Genomic DNA, 21,759 nt, shown 5'->3' on the forward strand with positions numbered 1-21,759 from the left:
TGCGTTCCTTCGCGGTGACTCTAGGGGAGGGGTCGAAAGGGGCAGGGGTAGAACTGAGAGGACCCTGCTCCTCCGCAGCAGCCACCTCCGGCCCTGGGGGTGATCGCAGACCCCCAGCCAGCCGAGGGGCGTGCGCCTGGGGCGCTGGCCAGGCCCGAGTGGGATTCCCAGTACCTGCCCGCCCCGCCCGGTTCCAGGGCACCCCTGCGGGTTCACAGCCCCACGTGCCGCCCACCGCCCCCAGATCAGGGCGTGGCCGCCGAGGGGAGGGGCCGCCGAGGGGAGGGGCCTGAGTGGGTTTAAACCGGGAGGCGCCGGGCGCAGGCGGAAGAGCGAACCGAGGAACTGCGTTCGGAACGCTGGGGGCTCAGTCCAGGCAGGTGGGACACCCAGGCCGCGGCCTTGAGGGGGCGGCTCCAGAGCAAAACTGAAACTCCTGCGCCGGCGCTCGGCCCGGGGCCTGCGGAGGCTGGGGTGGGGGCGCAAGGCGCCCGGAGGTGGCCGGGGGTTCTGGGCCCAGGCAGGCTGAGGCCCGGGCTGAGCGCGGCTGCTGCGGCTCGGCTCCCTGCCTACTAGTGCCGGTGAGCGAGGGTGCTGGCAGCCACCCCCAGGCTTGGGACACAGGTGGGAAAAGTGGCTCCCCGCAGGGGCGCGGGCGAGGTGGCTCACGGAGGTGGGGTCTCGCTTGCCCAGCGGTTTTCCGGCTGGACTGGTGCGCCATCCTGGGTGGGGCCCTCCAGGTCCGACTTCTCCCTGCCTGCCCGCCCCCTGCCCTGCAGAGCGGGAAGGAGGAGGGGACATGTGCAGCAGGTGCGAGCCAGAGCACCTGGGGCGCAAGGCAATTAGGCTGACAAACTGAGAAAGTGGGTCCGCTCCTGGCCGCCTCGCGTCGGGCGACGGAGGCCGGCGCTCACCCGCCGAGGGAGTTGCCCGCTGAGGGGGGTGGGGCACAGGGACCAACTCCAGACCCTTGGGAGGTGGAGGTGGGAGGGGCTCTGCCCGCCAGGCCCCACCCTTCGTGGGTCGGCTTTCTCTCTTACCTGCCCATCACCCCAAGTTTCTCTCAGGTTACCAACCTTTGCCCGCAGAGCAGGCGGGCGGAATCTTTCTGATGCTGCCCCAAGGTGGAGCAAGGGCCATGGTCACTGCCTCCCTGTGTGGGCCTGAGGCAGCCTGGCCATCTGGCTCTGTTCTTATCTGGCTCAGGTGGACAACCAGACAACCCCCGCCCTGCTCCCAGCCCAGATGGAGTTGGGGGCCTGCCCTTTAGGGCAGATGGCACCCCCTCCCAAGGGATGCGGATCCACCCTCCTCAGGAATTGCCGCCCCACCCTTTGTCACCGGGGTCCACCTTAGGTGGGGCCACTCCCAGGAAGCCACAGGAGGGACCCGCCTTCCTTCTCAAATTTCCTTTATGGTCCTGGGAAATCTGTTCCGCCTCCCTCCCTCCCCAAGCCAGGACGCCACCAGCCCCTTTGGCCACACAGCAGTGCCACTTCTGCTAGTGGCCACCTGCCTGGGACACCTATATTTTGGCTTCTATGAGATTGGGCTTGCCTGGGTTCCCTACCCCCCCAGGTCCCAGACGCCCCTCACATGTCCTGGTCTGTCTCTCCGAAGCTTCAGACCCCTGTGTCCAGCTGCTTCTCCAGGGTCCCCACTTCAGACTCAAGGCACCTGCCCCCAGAACAGTTCCCGTGTCCTGCCTGGTCCAGGACCAGGCAGGCTCGTACCTGGTCCAAGGTCACCGCTGACCAAACCGGCGGTGGCCCAGCTGCATCCGGCTTGCTCCTGGGCACGGGCCTCTCCTAGCCCCTGCCCCTGCCCCCTGCCCCCTGCCCTCAGGCCCTCCCGCACCCAGCCCCTCCCTCCCACGAATCCCTTTTGTGTAGGGCCTGAGCCTCCTGCTCACTGAGCTTATGCCAACTGCTCTGGTTTTCCTGTCCAGGCGCAGCTGCTCCCCAGCACAGCACGGCACCTCTGGGCTCTGGGCAGGCTGCCCATGTCCAGCCAAGGGCCACCCATGTCCAGCCAACAGCCACCCACAGCTGTGCCCACTCGTCTGCTCCTGCAGCCCCTGTGGCCCAGAATCCATTGCCCACTTTGCTGGGTAGTGAAGGGCCTCTCTTTCCCTCACACCTTGGTTCCCTGCTAGACGTCAGGTGACTGGCTCACTGCTGCAGCCACCCTGGTGGCAGCGCTGTTACCTGGTGTTCCTGCCGAGACCAAGGCGAGGCTCCCTCTGGCTCCCAAACCCTCTGAAAGCAACCCTGGCACAAAGGTAGCTTTACAAAGGAAGCACCGGTCTCCGGGGGAAGGCGGGCAGCTCAGCACACGTCCAGGCCCGTTTCCAGAAGGGAAGCCTGACACGGTCTTGGCAGGGGTAGTGCCTGCAGAAGGGAGGAGAGGAGGCAGATGGCAAAGGGACACGCTGGCCTGTGGTGCCATGTCACCCACTCCTGGGAGGAGATCAGGGCAGCCCTGCATCCACCACAGTCACGCTGTGTCCTGGAACCCTGCTCCCAGGCATCCCCTCCCCCGACTCTCCCTGGGAAACGCAGGAGAAAGGGAGCAGGATGGGCCCCAGCCCTTGCCACCACCGCCGCGGGTCTTGGGCGCACCGGGCACTTGTGGGCTTCTCTGTGATCCCCACCGTCACTCCTCTCACTCCCCCGCACCCGACACGTGTGCTCACTCTGGTGGGAGCAGCCCCTCATCCCTGAGGCTGCCTCTCAGGCCAGGGTGGCTGCACCTATCCATTTGCTGTCAGAACCAGGCAGGGAAGGGTCTGCGTGGGCCCCCTGGGCACAGCCCCCCTCCTCCTGTGGTCAGGTCAGCTCCCCTGCTGGGCAGGTCCCTCCTCTGGCCTCTTGGTCCTGGACTCAAGGAGCCAGAAGGCCCTGGTAGAGGCAGTGGCCTTCAGCTCAGTGGGACTGTTGCTGTGTCCCCCGGCAGAAGCAGTCTTCCTTGGGGCCTAGGACGTCCAACCCACTGACCCTGGAGCTGCAGAACAGGACAAGGAGCCTGGGCTCCGGTGGGTCACTGGGTGGGTGGGGAGGCATGCCTGCTCCCATCCCTGGTCCCTGGACCCGTGTAGCCTACCTGTGGGACAGAGCACTGGCACTTCCTGGAGTAGCATGTCCCGCGGCCAGGGGCCGCCTGTGAGCCTCCAGCAGCCTCCTGTAGTGCCTCAGCCTGCCCTGTGTGCACCGGAGCCTCTCCCCGGCCACCACGAGGCCCCAGGGGTCCAGCTGGTCACTCAAAGCCTTTTGGGATCTTTTCCAAAGCCTGGGTCTTCACAACTCTGCTCTTTCCCCATCCGATGCCCTCGTCCCCATCCTCTCAAAGGCCTAATGTCTTGCCCTGAGGGCACCTGCCCTGTGAGGCCTGCTCACCTCAGCAAAGCTGAATAATTGTGGTGCTTCCTGGAGTCCAGCTGGTGGTGGTGGTGGTGGTGGTGGTGGTGGTGGTGGTGGTAGTGGTGGCGGCGGCGGCGGCGGCGGCGGCCGCCCCTCCAAAGCCCCGCCTCCGTGTCTGCCCGGTCCTGGCACTAACTCTGAGCCAGGGATCAGCTGCAGGAGGCTTGGGCCCAGCGTCTGGACAGGGAAGGGAGGGAGCAGAGTTTTGCCAGGGGTCTCAGCAGGCAGCCCCAGGGCTGTGAGTGCCCTAAGTGCAGCCCAGGAAGCGGGACTTTGGGCGAGGCAGCTCACGCCGAGGGAGCAACAGTGAGGGCTGTGTGCTGAGTGTCCCCCGTGAGGTGAGGCTGAGTCCTGCCATCCTGAATGGGGTCTGGGCAGCATCTTAAAGTGTTCATCCTGCCAAGCCTGTGTGCCCTTGGCCCTGGCTTCATGCTGACAGCAGGGGCCGCTGCCCCCTGCACAGCCCCAGCCACTGAGGTCTCCCCAGGGAGGTCTCAGCTCCCTGCCCTGTATTCACTGCTGACCCACTGCTCCAGAGGCTGGGGGTCAGCGGGGAGGACTGGCCCGCGCACTGTGAGGCCACGGCCACAGATGCAAGATGGGCTGGAAAATGAGCACCTATCGTGTGGCCAGCCATGGGAAGAAAGGGGCCTTGGGAGGGGTTAGGGTTCAGGCTCTGCAGAGTGGGCAGGGGTAGCTGCCCATAGCTTGTGGCTGTGGGGGTGCCATGTAGCTTGAGGCTCCCTGTGAGACTGCTGGGCACCGGTGTCCAGGAGACAGCTGGACATGTGGCTCCGCACCTCCAGGACAGGCTGCAGTCAGCATTGCTCTCTGATTTAATGGGGAAACGGAGACGGAGCAGAACCCTCTCACCATGGAGAAGGGTCCCCATGCCCCATGACCCGGAGGTTGGGGCAGTCAAATCCAAAATGCATTTGTTGAGTTTGGCAGCTGGAGTCTGAGGTTAACGCAGCAAGAGCTTTGGAGTGGGGGCGAGGGCAAGCGGGGCCTGAGCCCTCTCCCCCAACCAGGAGTCCCAGGAGTGGCTCTGGGGAGCCTGTTGGGAGGCGAGGACAGGTGTGGACAGGCGCCCGAGCCGACTCCTGTGCCAGCAGGGGATGAGGTGTAGACTGGGACCAGGGGCTGCGGGTGTGGTTCTGTGGAAACAAGGTGTGGACTGATTCCCGGGGCTGGGGCGGGAACAGTTACCACAGCCTGGGCAGCTTCGAACAACAGAAACTTAATTTTCCCACAGTTGAGAGGCCAGAATCTGAAATCAATGCTTCTGGCATTTGATGGCGATGCTGGATTCCATGGCTCCAGTCCACTTCTGCCAGCTGGGTACTCTCCCAGCCTCTGTCTTCCTCTGAGGAGACAGTCACATTGGAACAAGGCCCTCCCTACTCTAGTGTGACCTCACCTTAACTTAGTTGTATCGCAAAGACCCTGTTTCCAAATAAGATCACAGTCATAGGTACTGGAGGTTAGGACTCCGACGTGTCTTTTGGGAGACGTGATCTAACCCAGCATAGAAGGGATCAGGCCAGAAGGTAGCGGAGGCTGGCATGCAGTTGCAGTAGGGGGCCAGAGGGTAGGCTCCTGTCAGCGCTGCTCAGAGATTCAGGGCACACAGCTGTCTGCCCAGCCCTTAGCTCCTGGCAGGACCCGCACACAGGCACTGAGTCTGGTCACCCAGGGCCCCAAGGCCCAATGTGGGCACAGAGAGGCTATCGCCTAGTGGGCACGGGGCCAGGGTGGGTAGAGGGGGACACAAGGCCAGGCTGAGGTGGGAGACCTTAAGGGATCAGAGGGCAGGGATCTGGCTGAAGCCCAGTGGGGATCTGGGAGGGAGCAGAGGCCGGAACAGTGGTGGGTCCAAGTGGAGGACCCTGGGAACAGGAGGGAGAGCACCAAGGTGGTGCTGGTGTCTGCGAATCCTTGGAGGCCACTCAAGGGGTGGCGGGGCCTTTGGGGAGCCAGGACGAGGGCCAGTGGTTGGGAGATGTGGGCGCTGAGGCCCAAGTTGTTGGAGGGAGCCACAGCCCAGGGGGCCAGGGCTGAGCCCTTGCACCAGGACCCTGGGGGTTGGAGGCAAGGGTGTGGGGCTGAGGTGGAGGCCAGAGGAAGGCCTACAGGTGAAAACAGAGGCTGCGCTTCCCCAGAGGCTACCCTGTGCTTACGGGGTCCCTCCTGGGACCTGCAGGGCAAAGGGAGGGACCGAACTGGATGCCAAGCCTCCTGATCCAGGAGGGCCCAGGCGGTGGGTCCGGGGCCTGGAGTTGACCCCCAGCCTAGGCCTTCCCTCCCACCCGCCCTACCATCACAGGAACCCTAACAGCACCTTCCTGTCCCCTGCAGGGAGCGGACAGTGGACCTCGATTGAGTGAGTTCTGCATGACTTATCAGGCACCATGAACAGCCACGCCTCTCCTCCTCTTGACGTCTTGGTCACCAGTAACACTGAGCCAGCCATTGTCCCCAAGACCACAAAGGCCACACTGGGAGCTGGCATCCACTCTGGGCCTCAGGCCAAGGCAGTCATGTCTGCCCAGGCCCAGAGCATCGCTGGGGTGTATGTGGAGGCCTCGGGCCAGGTCCATAGTCTCTACGCTGCCATGAAGCAGGGGGTCCTGCCCTTTGGGCTCGGGCTGGCTCTGCTGGAGGCCCAGGCGGCCACTGGGGGCCTGGTGGGCCCCGCCCAGGGCCGGCCGCTGCCTGTGTCTGAGGCCCTGCAGCAGGGCTTAGTGGGCCTGGAGCTGAAGGAGAGGCTGCTGGCCGCTGAGCGTGCGGTCACTGGCTACCCTGACCCCTATGGGGGTGGGAGGCTGGCCCTTTTCCAGGCCATTGGGAAGGAGGTGGTGGACAGGGCACTGGGGTGGAACTGGCTGGAGGCCCAGCTGGCCACTGGGGGTCTGGTGGATCCCACCCAGGGTGTGCGTGTGGCCCCTGAGTTGGCCTGCCAGCAGGGCCTCCTGGACCAGGAGGCGTGGCACGTCCTGTCAGAGTCTGGGCCCGACTCGGGTGCCCCAGGCTTCCTGGACCCCAACACGCTAGAGCAGCTGCCGTACCGCGAGCTGCTGGGGAGGTGTGTGCGGGCCCCCAGCACGGGGCTGGCCCTGCTGCCCCTCAAGACCACTTTCCGCACCCTAAGTGGAGCGGTGAGCTTGGCCGAGCTGCTGGAGGTGGGGGTCCTGGATGAGGGGACAGCCCGAGGCCTGCGGGAGGGCAGGCTGGCAGTGCCGGATGTGAGCACCCGCGCTGAGGTGCAGCGCTACCTGCAGGGCACAGGTGGTGTGGCAGGAGTGGTCCTGCTGCCTGCAGGCCTCAAGAAGAGCTTCTTCCAGGCTGTTGCCGAGCACCTGCTCCCCATGGGCGCCACATTCCCGCTGCTGGAGGCTCAGGCTGCCACCGGCACGCTGGTGGACCCAGCTACTGGCCGGCACCTGTGGGTGGATGAGGCAGTCAGGGCAGGCCTGGTGGGCCCAGAGCTCCACAGGCAGCTCCTGGCGGCAGAGCAGGCAGTGACAGGGTACCATGACCCCTTCACTGGCACCCGCATCCCCCTCTTCCAGGCCATGAAGAAGGAGCTGGTGGACAGGCCTCTGGCGCTGAGGCTCCTGGATGCCCAGTTGGCCACAGGTGGGCTTGTGTGTCCTGCCCGCAGGCTCCGGCTGCCCTTGGAGGCTGCCCTGCGCTTTGGTTGCCTGGACAAAAAGACGCAGCAGTGTCTCCTGCTGGCCACTGGCTTTTCAGACCCTGGCACACAGGAAGGCCTCAGCTACGGGCAGCTGCTTGCCCGCTGTGTCACCGACCCAGAGACGGGGCTGGCCTTCCTGCCCGTCTTAGTGGGGAGCTTTGGAGAGGAGCCGCAGGGACCCCAGTTCATTGAGCACAGCACCCGGCAGGCCCTGAGTGCTGCTGTGGCCACCATCTCCGTGGGCAAATTCCAGGGCCGGCCTGTGTCGCTCTGGGAGCTGCTCTTCTCTGAGGCAGTCCCCGTGGAACAGAGGGTGGCGCTGAGCCAGCAGCACAGGGATGGGACCCTCTCGGTGGAGGAGCTGGGAGCTGTGCTGAGGGCCACCCTCGAGCAGGCTGCAGCCACCTCCAGGAACACTTTTGCTGGGCTGAGGGTCCCCGTGACTCCAGGAGAGCTGCTGACAGCGGAGATCATCAACCAAGACACGTACGAGCAGCTGGAACGAGGACAGACCACAGCACAGGACGTGGGCAGCCTGGACTCCGTGCAGAGGTACTTGCAAGGCACTGGCTGTGTGGCCGGCCTGCTGCTGCCTGGATCCCAGGAGCAGCTCAGTGTCCATGAGGCTTGTAGGAGGGGACTCCTCAGACCCGGCACAGCCCTTATCCTCCTAGAGGCACAGGCAGCCACGGGCTTCATTATCGATCCCAAAGAAAACAAGAAGTATTCAGTGGAAGAGGCGCTGAGGGCTGGTGTCATCGGGCCCAGTGTGTATGCAAAGTTGCTGTCAGCCGAGCGCGCTGTCACCGGCTACAGTGACCCCTACACGGGGGAGCGGATCTCCCTGTTCCAGGCCATGAAGAAGGGCCTGATTGTCAGGGAGCATGGCATCCGCCTGCTGGAGGCCCAGATCGCCACGGGCGGCATCATCGACCCGGTGCACAGCCACCGTGTGCCAGTGGATGTGGCCTTCCAGCGCGGCTACTTTGACCAGACGCTGAGGTTGATTTTGGCAGACCCTAGCGACGACACCAAGGGCTTCTTCGACCCCAACACGCATGAGAACCTCACCTACATGGAGCTGCTGGAGCGCTGCGTGCGCGACCCCAACACAGGGCTCCACCTGCTGCCACTCACGCGCACGCGGCCTCAGCTGGTGGATGGCACCACCAGGCAAGCCCTCCAGAGCCTGCTGCTGTCAGTGAGGCACGGGCGGTTCCGGGGACAGAGGGTTTCCGCCTGGGAGCTGATCAACTCGGAATGTTTCAGTGAGGATAGGAGGCGGAGGCTCCTGAAGGACTACTGGCTGCACAAGGTCTCACTGGAGCAAGTCTCAAAGCTGCTGGAGAGAGAAATGGAGAGGTGGGCAGATATCATGCTGCCCACGCTGCGGGGCCAGGTTACTGCCTACCAGCTCCTGGAGGCCCACATCATTGACCAGGAGCTCCTGGACCAGGTGCTGTCGGGGGCAGTGAGCCCTGAGGCTCTGCTTTGCATGGACAGTGTCCGCAGGTATCTGCGTGGCTCGGGGGCCGTGGGTGGCGTGATGCTGCAGCCCTCCAACCAGCGTCTCAGCCTCTACCAGGCCATGAAGCAGAAGCTGCTGGGGCCAGGGGTGGCCCTGGCCCTGCTGGAGGCCCAGGCAGCCACTGGGGCTATTACTGACCCCTGCAGTCTGGAGACTATGTCTGTGGGCGAGGCCGTGCGCAGGGAGCTGGTGGGGCCAGAGCTCTACAGCAGGCTGAGACAGGCCGAGGACACTGTCACCGGCCTTAGAGATCCCTTCTCTGGGGAACGAGTGTCCCTTTTCCAGGCCATGAAGAAGGGTCTTGTCTCTGTGGAGCAGGCTGTCCGCCTCCTGGAGGCCCAAGTGGCCACGGGAGGGGTCATTGACCCCAGAGACCACCACCACCTCCCAATGCCCGTGGCCACACAGCGTGGCTGTATTGACCAGGACATGGAGGTGGCTTTGTCTAGCTCTGAGACCTTCCCCACGCTGGATGGCCGGGGACACACCAGCTACGCCCAGCTTCTGGAGCAGTGTGTAAGGGACGAGGCATCCGGCCTGTACCTCCTGCCCCTGCCGGAAGATGCTCCTCCGATCCCCACGGACAAGCAAGTACAGGAGACCCTAAAGTCCACTCAGGGGACTGAGGACGGCATGTCCCTCTGGGAGCTGCTGGGCTCCTGCCACTTCACTGAGGAGCAGCGGAGGGGCCTCCTAGAGGACTTCAGGGTGGGGAGGACCACGGCGCAGCAGCTGCGGGCAGCCGTGCAGAGGTGGGTGCAGGAGGCGGAGCTCCTGGCGCGGGCCCGCATCACCCTGCCTGGCCCGCGGGGCAGGGTGCCCGCCGTCTGGCTGCTGCACGCCGGTGTCATCACCCGGGAGACCCTGGAGGCGCTGGTCCAGGGTGCGTGGTCGCCTCCTGAGGTCGCTGAGCAGCCCGCTGTGCGGGCCTGCTTGTGGGGCACAGGCTGCGTGGCTGGGGTGCTGCTGCCGCGCTCGGGCGCCAAAGTGAGCATTGCCCAGGCCATGGAGGACACCCTCCTGCCCGCTGGCCTGGGTCAGAGACTGCTGGAGGCCCAGGTGGCATCTGGCTCTCTCATTGACCCTCTGACCAGCCAGAGACTGTCGGTGGAAGATGCAATCAAGGCCGGCCTTGTGCCTGGGACGTTGAGTGAGCAGCTCCAGCAGGTGGAGAGGGCAGTGGCCGGGTACACGGACCCCTGCTCGGGGGGCTCCCTCTCCCTGTGGCAGGCTGTGGAGAAAGGGCTCATGCCCCAGAGCGAGGGCTTCCCCCTCCTGCAGGCACAGCTGGCCACAGGGGGTGCAGTGGACCCCGTCCACGGGGTGCACCTGCCCGAGGCGGCAGCCTGCAGACTTGGCCTCCTGGACGAGCAGACGAGCAGGGTGCTGACCTCACCAGATGAGGACAACAAGTTCTTCTTTGACCCCAGCACGCGGGACAAGGTGACATACGGGCAACTCAAGGAGCGCTGTGTTCCAGATGCTGACACCGGCCTGTGGCTGCTGCCGCTCCCTGAGGACACGGCACTAGAGTGGGACGAGCACACGGCAGTGGCCCTGAGGGCCATGAAGGTTCCTGTCAGCACAGGGAGGTTCAGAGGCCTCAGCATGTCCCTCTGGGACCTGCTGCACTCAGAGTATGTCAGTGTCCACAGGCGGCGGGAGCTGGCAGCACTCTGCCTGTCTGGGAGGGCCACAGCACTGCGGCAGGTGGTCAGCGCAGTCACCGCCCTGGTGGAGGCCTCAGAGCGGCAGCCCTCGCAGGCCGCCTTCAGAGGGCTCCGGAAACAGGTGTCGGCCAGGGACCTGTTCAGGTCCCAGCTGATTGACAAAAAGACGTTGCATGACCTGAATGAGGGGAGGAAGACGGTGCAGGAGGTGACGGAGATGGACAGCGTGAAGCGCTTCTTGGAAGGAGGCAACTTCATAGCCGGGGTCCTTCTCCAGGACACAAAGGAGAGGATGAGCATCTCAGAGGCCCTGAGGAGACACGTTCTGCGGCCCGGCACGGCCCTGGTGCTGCTGGAGGCACAGGCGGCCACTGGCTTCCTCATCGACCCCTTGGAGAACCGGAAGCTGACTGTGCAGGAGGCATTCGAGGCTGGGATGTTCGGCAAGGAAACCTACCAGAAGCTGCTGTCGGCCGAGCGCGCCGTCACCGGCTACACCGACCCCTACACCGGGGAGCAGATCTCCCTGTTCCAGGCCATGAAGAAGGGCCTGATCGTCAGGGAGCATGGCATCCGCCTGCTGGAGGCCCAGATCGCCACGGGCGGCGTCATCGACCCGGTGCACAGCCACCGCGTGCCCGTGGACGTGGCCTTCCAGCGCGGCTACTTCGACGAGGAGATGAGCCGCGTCCTGGAGGACCCCAGCGACGACACCAGGGGCTTCTTCGACCCCAACACGCACGAGAACCTCACCTACATGCAGCTGCTGGAGCGCTGCGTGCGCGACCCCGACACGGGGCTCTACCTGCTGCAAGTTGTAAAGAAAGGAGAGGCATACGTGTATATCGATGAAGCCACGAAGCAAGTTCTGCAATCCAAAACAACCACAATGCGTGTGGGGCGGTTTGCCAATCAGATGGTCTCCTTCTGGGACCTGCTGACCTCTCAGTACTTCACTGAGGACAGGAAGAGAGAGCTTGTCCAAGCATACAGAGCCCGGAACGTGAGCCTGGAGCAGTTGCTGGAGATCATTGTCACGACGGTCAAAGAAACAGAAAAGCAAAACCAGGTGATCAAGGTGGCAGCCATTGGTGGGGAGGTGACAGCTGCAGAGTTATTCAACTCAGGAATCATCGATAAAAAGACTCTGGATACGCTGCACCCAGGGGACAGTGGGGGGCAGGCCCTCCGCAACCTGGAGCCTGTAAAGGCCTACCTGGATGGCAGGGGCTGCATTGCCGGTGTGACCACACCATCCACCCAGGAGGTCCTGAGCATGTACGAGGCCGGCAGGAAAGGACTCGTGCCAGCAGCGTTCGTGGCTCACCTACTAGAAGCACAGGCGGCCACAGGGTTCATGCTGGACCCCTACAGCCACCAGAGGCTCTCTGTGGATGAGGCTGTGGCTGCTGGCCTGGTGGGCGAAGACCTGCAGGAAAGGCTCCTGATCGCCGAGAAGGCCGCCAGAGGATATGTGGACCCAGTGACAGGACACACGATCTCCCTGTTCCAGGCCATGAGGAGAAAGCTGGTGGCACAGGAGTGGGCGCTCAGGCTGCTGGAGGTGCAGGTGGCCACGGGGGGCGTCGTGGACCCGCTGCACCACCACCGGCTTCCGCTGGACGCCGCCTACAGACGAGGCTGTTACACCCAGACACCTACCCGCTCGTTGCAGATCCAAAGGGCATGAATAAAAGATATGTAGACCCCAACACACAGGAGAAGGTGACGTACCAGGAGCTGCAGGAGAGGAGCCAGCAGGAAGAGGCAACGGGCTGGGCCCTGTTCCCTGTGCTTCTTAGTGGACAGCACTGCACATATATTGACGACGCCACCATCAGAGCTCTCCAGGCCCAGGAGGTGGAGGTCACTGTGGGGAGGTTTAAGGGCCAGAGACCATCGGTCTGGGAATTGCTGAATTCAGAATATGTGACAGAAGAGAAGAAGCGTGAGTTAGTTGTAAAATACAAAAGAGACACAGCACATGCACTAGAAGCGGTAGTGACTGTTATCTTCGAAATAATTCATGAGACGGAAAAGAATAGAAAACAGCTCTGGTTCAGAGGGATCAGGAGACAAATCACTGCTGCCGAGCTCTGCGCTGCAGGTGTCCTCAGTGAGGCGATGCTGGAGGCCTTAGAGGAAGGGAGGACCACTGCAGACGATGTGACACAGGACGAAGGAGTCAGGCGCTACCTGGAGGGGACCAGCTGCATCGCCGGCGTGCTGGTGCCCGCCAGGGACGAGCCCGGGCGCCAGGAGAAGATGAGCATCTACCAGGCCATGTGGAAGGGCGTCCTGCGGCCCGGCACGGCCCTGGTGCTGCTGGAGGCGCAGGCGGCCACCGGCTTCGTCAGTCGACCCCGTGCGCAACCGGAAGCTGTCCGTGGAGGAGGCGGTGGCCGCGGGCGTGGTGGGCGGCGAGCTCCAGGAGAAGCTGCTGTCGGCCGAGCGCGCCGTCACCGGCTACACCGACCCCTACACCGGGGAGCAGATCTCCCTGTTCCAGGCCATGAAGAAGGACCTGATCGTCAGGGAGCACGGCATCCGCCTGCTGGAGGCCCAGATCGCCACGGGCGGCGTCATCGACCCGGTGCACAGCCACCGCGTGCCCGTGGACGTGGCCTTCCAGCGCGGCTACTTCGACGAGGAGATGAGCCGCGTCCTGGAGGACCCCAGCGACGACACCAGGGGCTTCTTCGACCCCAACACGCACGAGAACCTCACCTACAAGCAGCTACTGCGCCGCTGCGTGCGCGACCCCGACACGGGGCTCTACCTGCTGCAGCTGGCGGGCCGGGGCTCCGCCGTGCACCAGCTGGGCGAGGAGCTGCGCGCCGCCCTGCGCGATGCCCGCGTGACGCCGGGCTCGGGCGCCCTCCGGGGCCAGGGCGTCTCCGTCTGGGAGCTCCTCTTCTACCGGGAGGTGTCCGAGAGCCAGCGGCAGGACCTGCTGCGCCGGTACCGGGAGGGCTCGCTGACCGCGCCGGACGTGGGCGCCGCCCTCGCCTCCCTGCTGGCCCGGGCCGAGGCGGAGGACCAGGTCCCCCGGCCCGCGCCCCCCGACCCACCGGGGGCCCTGCGTGCCGCCACCATGGAGGTCCGGGTGGGCCGCCTGCGGGGGCCCGCGGTGCCTGTGTGGGACGTGCTGGCGTCCAGCTACGTGAGCGAGGCCACCCGGGAGCAGCTGCTGGCCCAGTTCAGTGCGGGGACGCTGGGCTTGCCCGCGCTGACCCACAGGCTGACCACCATCATCCAGGAGGCGGAGGCGGCCGACGGGACCGAGCACGGGCAGGGGGGCGCCGCCCCCGGCCAGCCCGAGCCCGGCCCAGCCGGGCGCGGTGACGGTGACGCCGACGCGGGTCCCTCCCCGGGCCAGGCCGACGCCGAGGCCGCCCGGGCCCTCCAGGAGCGGGCCCTGCGGGCCGCCACCATGGAGGTGCAGGCCGGGCAGTTCCGCGGCCAGCCCGTCTCCGTGTGGGACGTCCTCTTCTCCTCCTACCTGGGCCAGGCCCGCCGGGACGAGCTCCTGGCCCGGCACGCGGCCGGCACCCTGGCCCTGCCCGGCCTGGTCGCCATCCTCACCCAGGTCATCGAGGAGGCGGAGGAGCGGCTGAGCAAGGTGTCCCTCCGGGGCCTGAGGCGCCAGGTGTCGGCCTCCGAGCTGGGCAGGTCCAGGATCCTGGGCCCCGAGACCCTGCGGGACCTGGCCCAGGGCACCAAGACCCTGCAGGAGGTGTCGGAGATGGACTCGGTGAAACGCTACCTGGAGGGCACCAGCTGCATCGCCGGCGTGCTGGTGCCCGCCAGGGACGAGCCCGGGCGCCAGGAGAAGATGAGCATCTACCAGGCCATGTGGAAGGGCGTCCTGCGGCCCGGCACGGCCCTGGTGCTGCTGGAGGCGCAGGCGGCCACCGGCTTCGTCAGTCGACCCCGTGCGCAACCGGAAGCTGTCCGTGGAGGAGGCGGTGGCCGCGGGCGTGGTGGGCGGCGAGCTCCAGGAGAAGCTGCTGTCGGCCGAGCGCGCCGTCACCGGCTACACCGACCCCTACACCGGGGAGCAGATCTCCCTGTTCCAGGCCATGAAGAAGGACCTGATCGTCAGGGAGCACGGCATCCGCCTGCTGGAGGCCCAGATCGCCACGGGCGGCGTCATCGACCCGGTGCACAGCCACCGCGTGCCCGTGGACGTGGCCTTCCAGCGCGGCTACTTCGACGAGGAGATGAGCCGCGTCCTGGAGGACCCCAGCGACGACACCAGGGGCTTCTTCGACCCCAACACGCACGAGAACCTCACCTACAAGCAGCTACTGCGCCGCTGCGTGCGCGACCCCGACACGGGGCTCTACCTGCTGCAGCTGGCGGGCCGGGGCTCCGCCGTGCACCAGCTGGGCGAGGAGCTGCGCGCCGCCCTGCGCGATGCCCGCGTGACGCCGGGCTCGGGCGCCCTCCGGGGCCAGGGCGTCTCCGTCTGGGAGCTCCTCTTCTACCGGGAGGTGTCCGAGAGCCAGCGGCAGGACCTGCTGCGCCGGTACCGGGAGGGCTCGCTGACCGCGCCGGACGTGGGCGCCGCCCTCGCCTCCCTGCTGGCCCGGGCCGAGGCGGAGGACCAGGTCCCCCGGCCCGCGCCCCCCGACCCACCGGGGGCCCTGCGTGCCGCCACCATGGAGGTCCGGGTGGGCCGCCTGCGGGGGCCCGCGGTGCCTGTGTGGGACGTGCTGGCGTCCAGCTACGTGAGCGAGGCCACCCGGGAGCAGCTGCTGGCCCAGTTCAGTGCGGGGACGCTGGGCTTGCCCGCGCTGACCCACAGGCTGACCACCATCATCCAGGAGGCGGAGGCGGCCGACGGGACCGAGCACGGGCAGGGGGGCGCCGCCCCCGGCCAGCCCGAGCCCGGCCCAGCCGGGCGCGGTGACGGTGACGCCGACGCGGGTCCCTCCCCGGGCCAGGCCGACGCCGAGGCCGCCCGGGCCCTCCAGGAGCGGGCCCTGCGGGCCGCCACCATGGAGGTGCAGGCCGGGCAGTTCCGCGGCCAGCCCGTCTCCGTGTGGGACGTCCTCTTCTCCTCCTACCTGGGCCAGGCCCGCCGGGACGAGCTCCTGGCCCGGCACGCGGCCGGCACCCTGGCCCTGCCCGGCCTGGTCGCCATCCCTCACCCAGGTCATCGAGGAGGCGGAGGAGCGGCTGAGCAAGGTGTCCCTCCGGGGCCTGAGGCGCCAGGTGTCGGCCTCCGAGCTGGGCAGGTCCAGGATCCTGGGCCCCGAGACCCTGCGGGACCTGGCCCAGGGCACCAAGACCCTGCAGGAGGTGTCGGAGATGGACTCGGTGAAACGCTACCTGGAGGGCACCAGCTGCATCGCCGGCGTGCTGGTGCCCGCCAGGGACGAGCCCGGGCGCCAGGAGAAGATGAGCATCTACCAGGCCATGTGGAAGGGCGTCCTGCGGCCCGGCACGGCCCTGGTGCTGCTGGAGGCGCAGGCGGCCACCGGCTTCGTCGTCGACCCCGTGCGCAACCGGAAGCTGTCCGTGGAGGAGGCGGTGGCCGCGGGCGTGGTGGGCGGCGAGCTCCAGGAGAAGCTGCTGTCGGCCGAGCGCGCCGTCACCGGCTACACCGACCCCTACACCGGGGAGCAGATCTCCCTGTTCCAGGCCATGAAGAAGGACCTGATCGTCAGGGAGCACGGCATCCGCCTGCTGGAGGCCCAGATCGCCACGGGCGGCGTCATCGACCCGGTGCACAGCCACCGCGTGCCCGTGGACGTGGCCTTCCAGCGCGGCTACTTCGACGAGGAGATGAGCCGCGTCCTGGAGGACCCCAGCGACGACACCAGGGGCTTCTTCGACCCCAACACGCACGAGAACCTCACCTACAAGCAGCTACTGCGCCGCTGCGTGCGCGACCCCGACACGGGGCTCTACCTGCTGCAGCTGGCGGGCCGGGGCTCCGCCGTGCACCAGCTGGGCGAGGAGCTGCGCGCCGCCCTGCGCGATGCCCGCGTGACGCCGGGCTCGGGCGCCCTCCGGGGCCAGGGCGTCTCCGTCTGGGAGCTCCTCTTCTACCGGGAGGTGTCCGAGAGCCAGCGGCAGGACCTGCTGCGCCGGTACCGGGAGGGCTCGCTGACCGCGCCGGACGTGGGCGCCGCCCTCGCCTCCCTGCTGGCCCGGGCCGAGGCGGAGGACCAGGTCCCCCGGCCCGCGCCCCCCGACCCACCGGGGGCCCTGCGTGCCGCCACCATGGAGGTCCGGGTGGGCCGCCTGCGGGGGCCCGCGGTGCCTGTGTGGGACGTGCTGGCGTCCAGCTACGTGAGCGAGGCCACCCGGGAGCAGCTGCTGGCCCAGTTCAGTGCGGGGACGCTGGGCTTGCCCGCGCTGACCCACAGGCTGACCACCATCATCCAGGAGGCGGAGGCGGCCGACGGGACCGAGCACGGGCAGGGGGGCGCCGCCCCCGGCCAGCCCGAGCCCGGCCCAGCCGGGCGCGGTGACGGTGACGCCGACGCGGGTCCCTCCCCGGGCCAGGCCGACGCCGAGGCCGCCCGGGCCCTCCAGGAGCGGGCCCTGCGGGCCGCCACCATGGAGGTGCAGGCCGGGCAGTTCCGCGGCCAGCCCGTCTCCGTGTGGGACGTCCTCTTCTCCTCCTACCTGGGCCAGGCCCGCCGGGACGAGCTCCTGGCCCGGCACGCGGCCGGCACCCTGGCCCTGCCCGGCCTGGTCGCCATCCTCACCCAGGTCATCGAGGAGGCGGAGGAGCGGCTGAGCAAGGTGTCCCTCCGGGGCCTGAGGCGCCAGGTGTCGGCCTCCGAGCTGGGCAGGTCCAGGATCCTGGGCCCCGAGACCCTGCGGGACCTGGCCCAGGGCACCAAGACCCTGCAGGAGGTGTCGGAGATGGACTCGGTGAAACGCTACCTGGAGGGCACCAGCTGCATCGCCGGCGTGCTGGTGCCCGCCAGGGACGAGCCCGGGCGCCAGGAGAAGATGAGCATCTACCAGGCCATGTGGAAGGGCGTCCTGCGGCCCGGCACGGCCCTGGTGCTGCTGGAGGCGCAGGCGGCCACCGGCTTCGTCAGTCGACCCCGTGCGCAACCGGAAGCTGTCCGTGGAGGAGGCGGTGGCCGCGGGCGTGGTGGGCGGCGAGCTCCAGGAGAAGCTGCTGTCGGCCGAGCGCGCCGTCACCGGCTACACCGACCCCTACACCGGGGAGCAGATCTCCCTGTTCCAGGCCATGAAGAAGGACCTGATCGTCAGGGAGCACGGCATCCGCCTGCTGGAGGCCCAGATCGCCACGGGCGGCGTCATCGACCCGGTGCACAGCCACCGCGTGCCCGTGGACGTGGCCTTCCAGCGCGGCTACTTCGACGAGGAGATGAGCCGCGTCCTGGAGGACCCCAGCGACGACACCAGGGGCTTCTTCGACCCCAACACGCACGAGAACCTCACCTACAAGCAGCTACTGCGCCGCTGCGTGCGCGACCCCGACACGGGGCTCTACCTGCTGCAGCTGGCGGGCCGGGGCTCCGCCGTGCACCAGCTGGGCGAGGAGCTGCGCGCCGCCCTGCGCGATGCCCGCGTGACGCCGGGCTCGGGCGCCCTCCGGGGCCAGGGCGTCTCCGTCTGGGAGCTCCTCTTCTACCGGGAGGTGTCCGAGAGCCAGCGGCAGGACCTGCTGCGCCGGTACCGGGAGGGCTCGCTGACCGCGCCGGACGTGGGCGCCGCCCTCGCCTCCCTGCTGGCCCGGGCCGAGGCGGAGGACCAGGTCCCCCGGCCCGCGCCCCCCGACCCACCGGGGGCCCTGCGTGCCGCCACCATGGAGGTCCGGGTGGGCCGCCTGCGGGGGCCCGCGGTGCCTGTGTGGGACGTGCTGGCGTCCAGCTACGTGAGCGAGGCCACCCGGGAGCAGCTGCTGGCCCAGTTCAGTGCGGGGACGCTGGGCTTGCCCGCGCTGACCCACAGGCTGACCACCATCATCCAGGAGGCGGAGGCGGCCGACGGGACCGAGCACGGGCAGGGGGGCGCCGCCCCCGGCCAGCCCGAGCCCGGCCCAGCCGGGCGCGGTGACGGTGACGCCGACGCGGGTCCCTCCCCGGGCCAGGCCGACGCCGAGGCCGCCCGGGCCCTCCAGGAGCGGGCCCTGCGGGCCGCCACCATGGAGGTGCAGGCCGGGCAGTTCCGCGGCCAGCCCGTCTCCGTGTGGGACGTCCTCTTCTCCTCCTACCTGGGCCAGGCCCGCCGGGACGAGCTCCTGGCCCGGCACGCGGCCGGCACCCTGGCCCTGCCCGGCCTGGTCGCCACCCTCACCCAGGTCATCGAGGAGGCGGAGGAGCGGCTGAGCAAGGTGTCCCTCCGGGGCCTGAGGCGCCAGGTGTCGGCCTCCGAGCTGGGCAGGTCCAGGATCCTGGGCCCCGAGACCCTGCGGGACCTGGCCCAGGGCACCAAGACCCTGCAGGAGGTGTCGGAGATGGACTCGGTGAAACGCTACCTGGAGGGCACCAGCTGCATCGCCGGCGTGCTGGTGCCCGCCAGGGACGAGCCCGGGCGCCAGGAGAAGATGAGCATCTACCAGGCCATGTGGAAGGGCGTCCTGCGGCCCGGCACGGCCCTGGTGCTGCTGGAGGCGCAGGCGGCCACCGGCTTCGTCGTCGACCCCGTGCGCAACCGGAAGCTGTCCGTGGAGGAGGCGGTGGCCGCGGGCGTGGTGGGCGGCGAGCTCCAGGAGAAGCTGCTGTCGGCCGAGCGCGCCGTCACCGGCTACACCGACCCCTACACCGGGGAGCAGATCTCCCTGTTCCAGGCCATGAAGAAGGACCTGATCGTCAGGGAGCACGGCATCCGCCTGCTGGAGGCCCAGATCGCCACGGGCGGCGTCATCGACCCGGTGCACAGCCACCGCGTGCCCGTGGACGTGGCCTTCCAGCGCGGCTACTTCGACGAGGAGATGAGCCGCGTCCTGGAGGACCCCAGCGACGACACCAGGGGCTTCTTCGACCCCAACACGCACGAGAACCTCACCTACAAGCAGCTACTGCGCCGCTGCGTGCGCGACCCCGACACGGGGCTCTACCTGCTGCAGCTGGCGGGCCGGGGCTCCGCCGTGCACCAGCTGGGCGAGGAGCTGCGCGCCGCCCTGCGCGATGCCCGCGTGACGCCGGGCTCGGGCGCCCTCCGGGGCCAGGGCGTCTCCGTCTGGGAGCTCCTCTTCTACCGGGAGGTGTCCGAGAGCCAGCGGCAGGACCTGCTGCGCCGGTACCGGGAGGGCTCGCTGACCGCGCCGGACGTGGGCGCCGCCCTCGCCTCCCTGCTGGCCCGGGCCGAGGCGGAGGACCAGGTCCCCCGGCCCGCGCCCCCCGACCCACCGGGGGCCCTGCGTGCCGCCACCATGGAGGTCCGGGTGGGCCGCCTGCGGGGGCCCGCGGTGCCTGTGTGGGACGTGCTGGCGTCCAGCTACGTGAGCGAGGCCACCCGGGAGCAGCTGCTGGCCCAGTTCAGTGCGGGGACGCTGGGCTTGCCCGCGCTGACCCACAGGCTGACCACCATCATCCAGGAGGCGGAGGCGGCCGACGGGACCGAGCACGGGCAGGGGGGCGCCGCCCCCGGCCAGCCCGAGCCCGGCCCAGCCGGGCGCGGTGACGGTGACGCCGACGCGGGTCCCTCCCCGGGCCAGGCCGACGCCGAGGCCGCCCGGGCCCTCCAGGAGCGGGCCCTGCGGGCCGCCACCATGGAGGTGCAGGCCGGGCAGTTCCGCGGCCAGCCCGTCTCCGTGTGGGACGTCCTCTTCTCCTCCTACCTGGGCCAGGCCCGCCGGGACGAGCTCCTGGCCCGGCACGCGGCCGGCACCCTGGCCCTGCCCGGCCTGGTCGCCATCCTCACCCAGGTCATCGAGGAGGCGGAGGAGCGGCTGAGCAAGGTGTCCCTCCGGGGCCTGAGGCGCCAGGTGTCGGCCTCCGAGCTGGGCAGGTCCAGGATCCTGGGCCCCGAGACCCTGCGGGACCTGGCCCAGGGCACCAAGACCCTGCAGGAGGTGTCGGAGATGGACTCGGTGAAACGCTACCTGGAGGGCACCAGCTGCATCGCCGGCGTGCTGGTGCCCGCCAGGGACGAGCCCGGGCGCCAGGAGAAGATGAGCATCTACCAGGCCATGTGGAAGGGCGTCCTGCGGCCCGGCACGGCCCTGGTGCTGCTGGAGGCGCAGGCGGCCACCGGCTTCGTCATCGACCCCGTGCGCAACCGGAAGCTGTCCGTGGAGGAGGCGGTGGCCGCGGGCGTGGTGGGCGGCGAGCTCCAGGAGAAGCTGCTGTCGGCCGAGCGCGCCGTCACCGGCTACACCGACCCCTACACCGGGGAGCAGATCTCCCTGTTCCAGGCCATGAAGAAGGACCTGATCGTCAGGGAGCACGGCATCCGCCTGCTGGAGGCCCAGATCGCCACGGGCGGCGTCATCGACCCGGTGCACAGCCACCGCGTGCCCGTGGACGTGGCCTTCCAGCGCGGCTACTTCGACGAGGAGATGAGCCGCGTCCTGGAGGACCCCAGCGACGACACCAGGGGCTTCTTCGACCCCAACACGCACGAGAACCTCACCTACAAGCAGCTTCTGCAGAGGGGCAGTGTTGACCCCGAAACAGGCCTTCTGTTTCTTTCGCTTTCATGACCGTCAGTGAATATTCTAGTTGGTATTGTTTCATGTTTAAGAGAGAGAAAAGTATTTTGAAACATTTTCTTTTTGTTCTAAATTTTGTTCTCCCATTTTTCAATCTGCATGTTAATGTCGACTTAACTTTTCACTCTGCTGTGTCTTGTTTTCTTGCTTTTGGTTCTTTGTTGTGCTAAACTAAGTGTGATAGCTTTCTCATGTTGTTTGGACTCTGTGCAATTAGCGTGAATTTTCAGTTTTTTTTTTGACATTGCCACGTGAGAATTTCCGATAAAGTGTGCTATCTTCAGAGTGAAGAACTCCTTCTGATCTCAGGCCTATCACCTGACTTGGATGTATCAGTTTGTTAGTGTTATGTGTTAGAATATGTGAATTAAATTCACTACTTTCAGTGATGGTTCACTGTCGTGTTTTTTTGACCACATCTTTTCTCACCATTTTTTGGCTCAGTAAGTGGCTTTTTGATCTCCGTTTGGATTCCATCAGCTGTAGTTGCCCATCACACTGCTGGGCTCCAGGAGGGCCTGGGCTGATTTTGTCTTTTGGTACAGCCTCTCCTGATAGGTACAACCCTTTGTGGGCTGCCTCACCAGCTTTGTTTTGGAGGTCTGGCCTTCACAAGTTAGAAACAATTGTTTTTATGTGAACAAAGCTCTCTTCTTGACTTCAGCTTTTCAAAGGTTCATGCACAAATCTGTGTAGCGTTGCTGTGGATATAAGAGATGAAAGAAAAAGTGAGCATGGACAACCTCGAGTGACGTAAAGCTGTATGCAGTGTGATCGCTGCGTGCGCTGTA

At 66.9% G+C, this 21,759-nt stretch overlaps 1 protein-coding gene across 1 annotated transcript; it reads left to right on the forward strand.

Moving 5' to 3' along the window:
- Nucleotides 1–44: 44 nt before the first annotated feature.
- Nucleotides 45–21,362, forward strand: EPPK1 (epiplakin 1). The gene is given in 7 exon segments (XM_032468013.1): nt 45–380; nt 5,778–11,957; nt 11,960–12,669; nt 12,671–14,239; nt 14,241–15,464; nt 15,466–17,379; nt 17,381–21,362. Coding segments are annotated over 6 exon segments (15,123 nt in total). The 5' UTR covers nt 45–380; nt 5,778–5,830; the 3' UTR covers nt 20,960–21,362.
- Nucleotides 21,363–21,759: the final 397 nt, after the last annotated feature.

The sequence above is a fragment of the Camelus ferus genome, chromosome 25 (assembly GCF_009834535.1).
Source record: "Camelus ferus isolate YT-003-E chromosome 25, BCGSAC_Cfer_1.0, whole genome shotgun sequence".
Lineage (NCBI taxonomy): Eukaryota > Metazoa > Chordata > Mammalia > Artiodactyla > Camelidae > Camelus > Camelus ferus.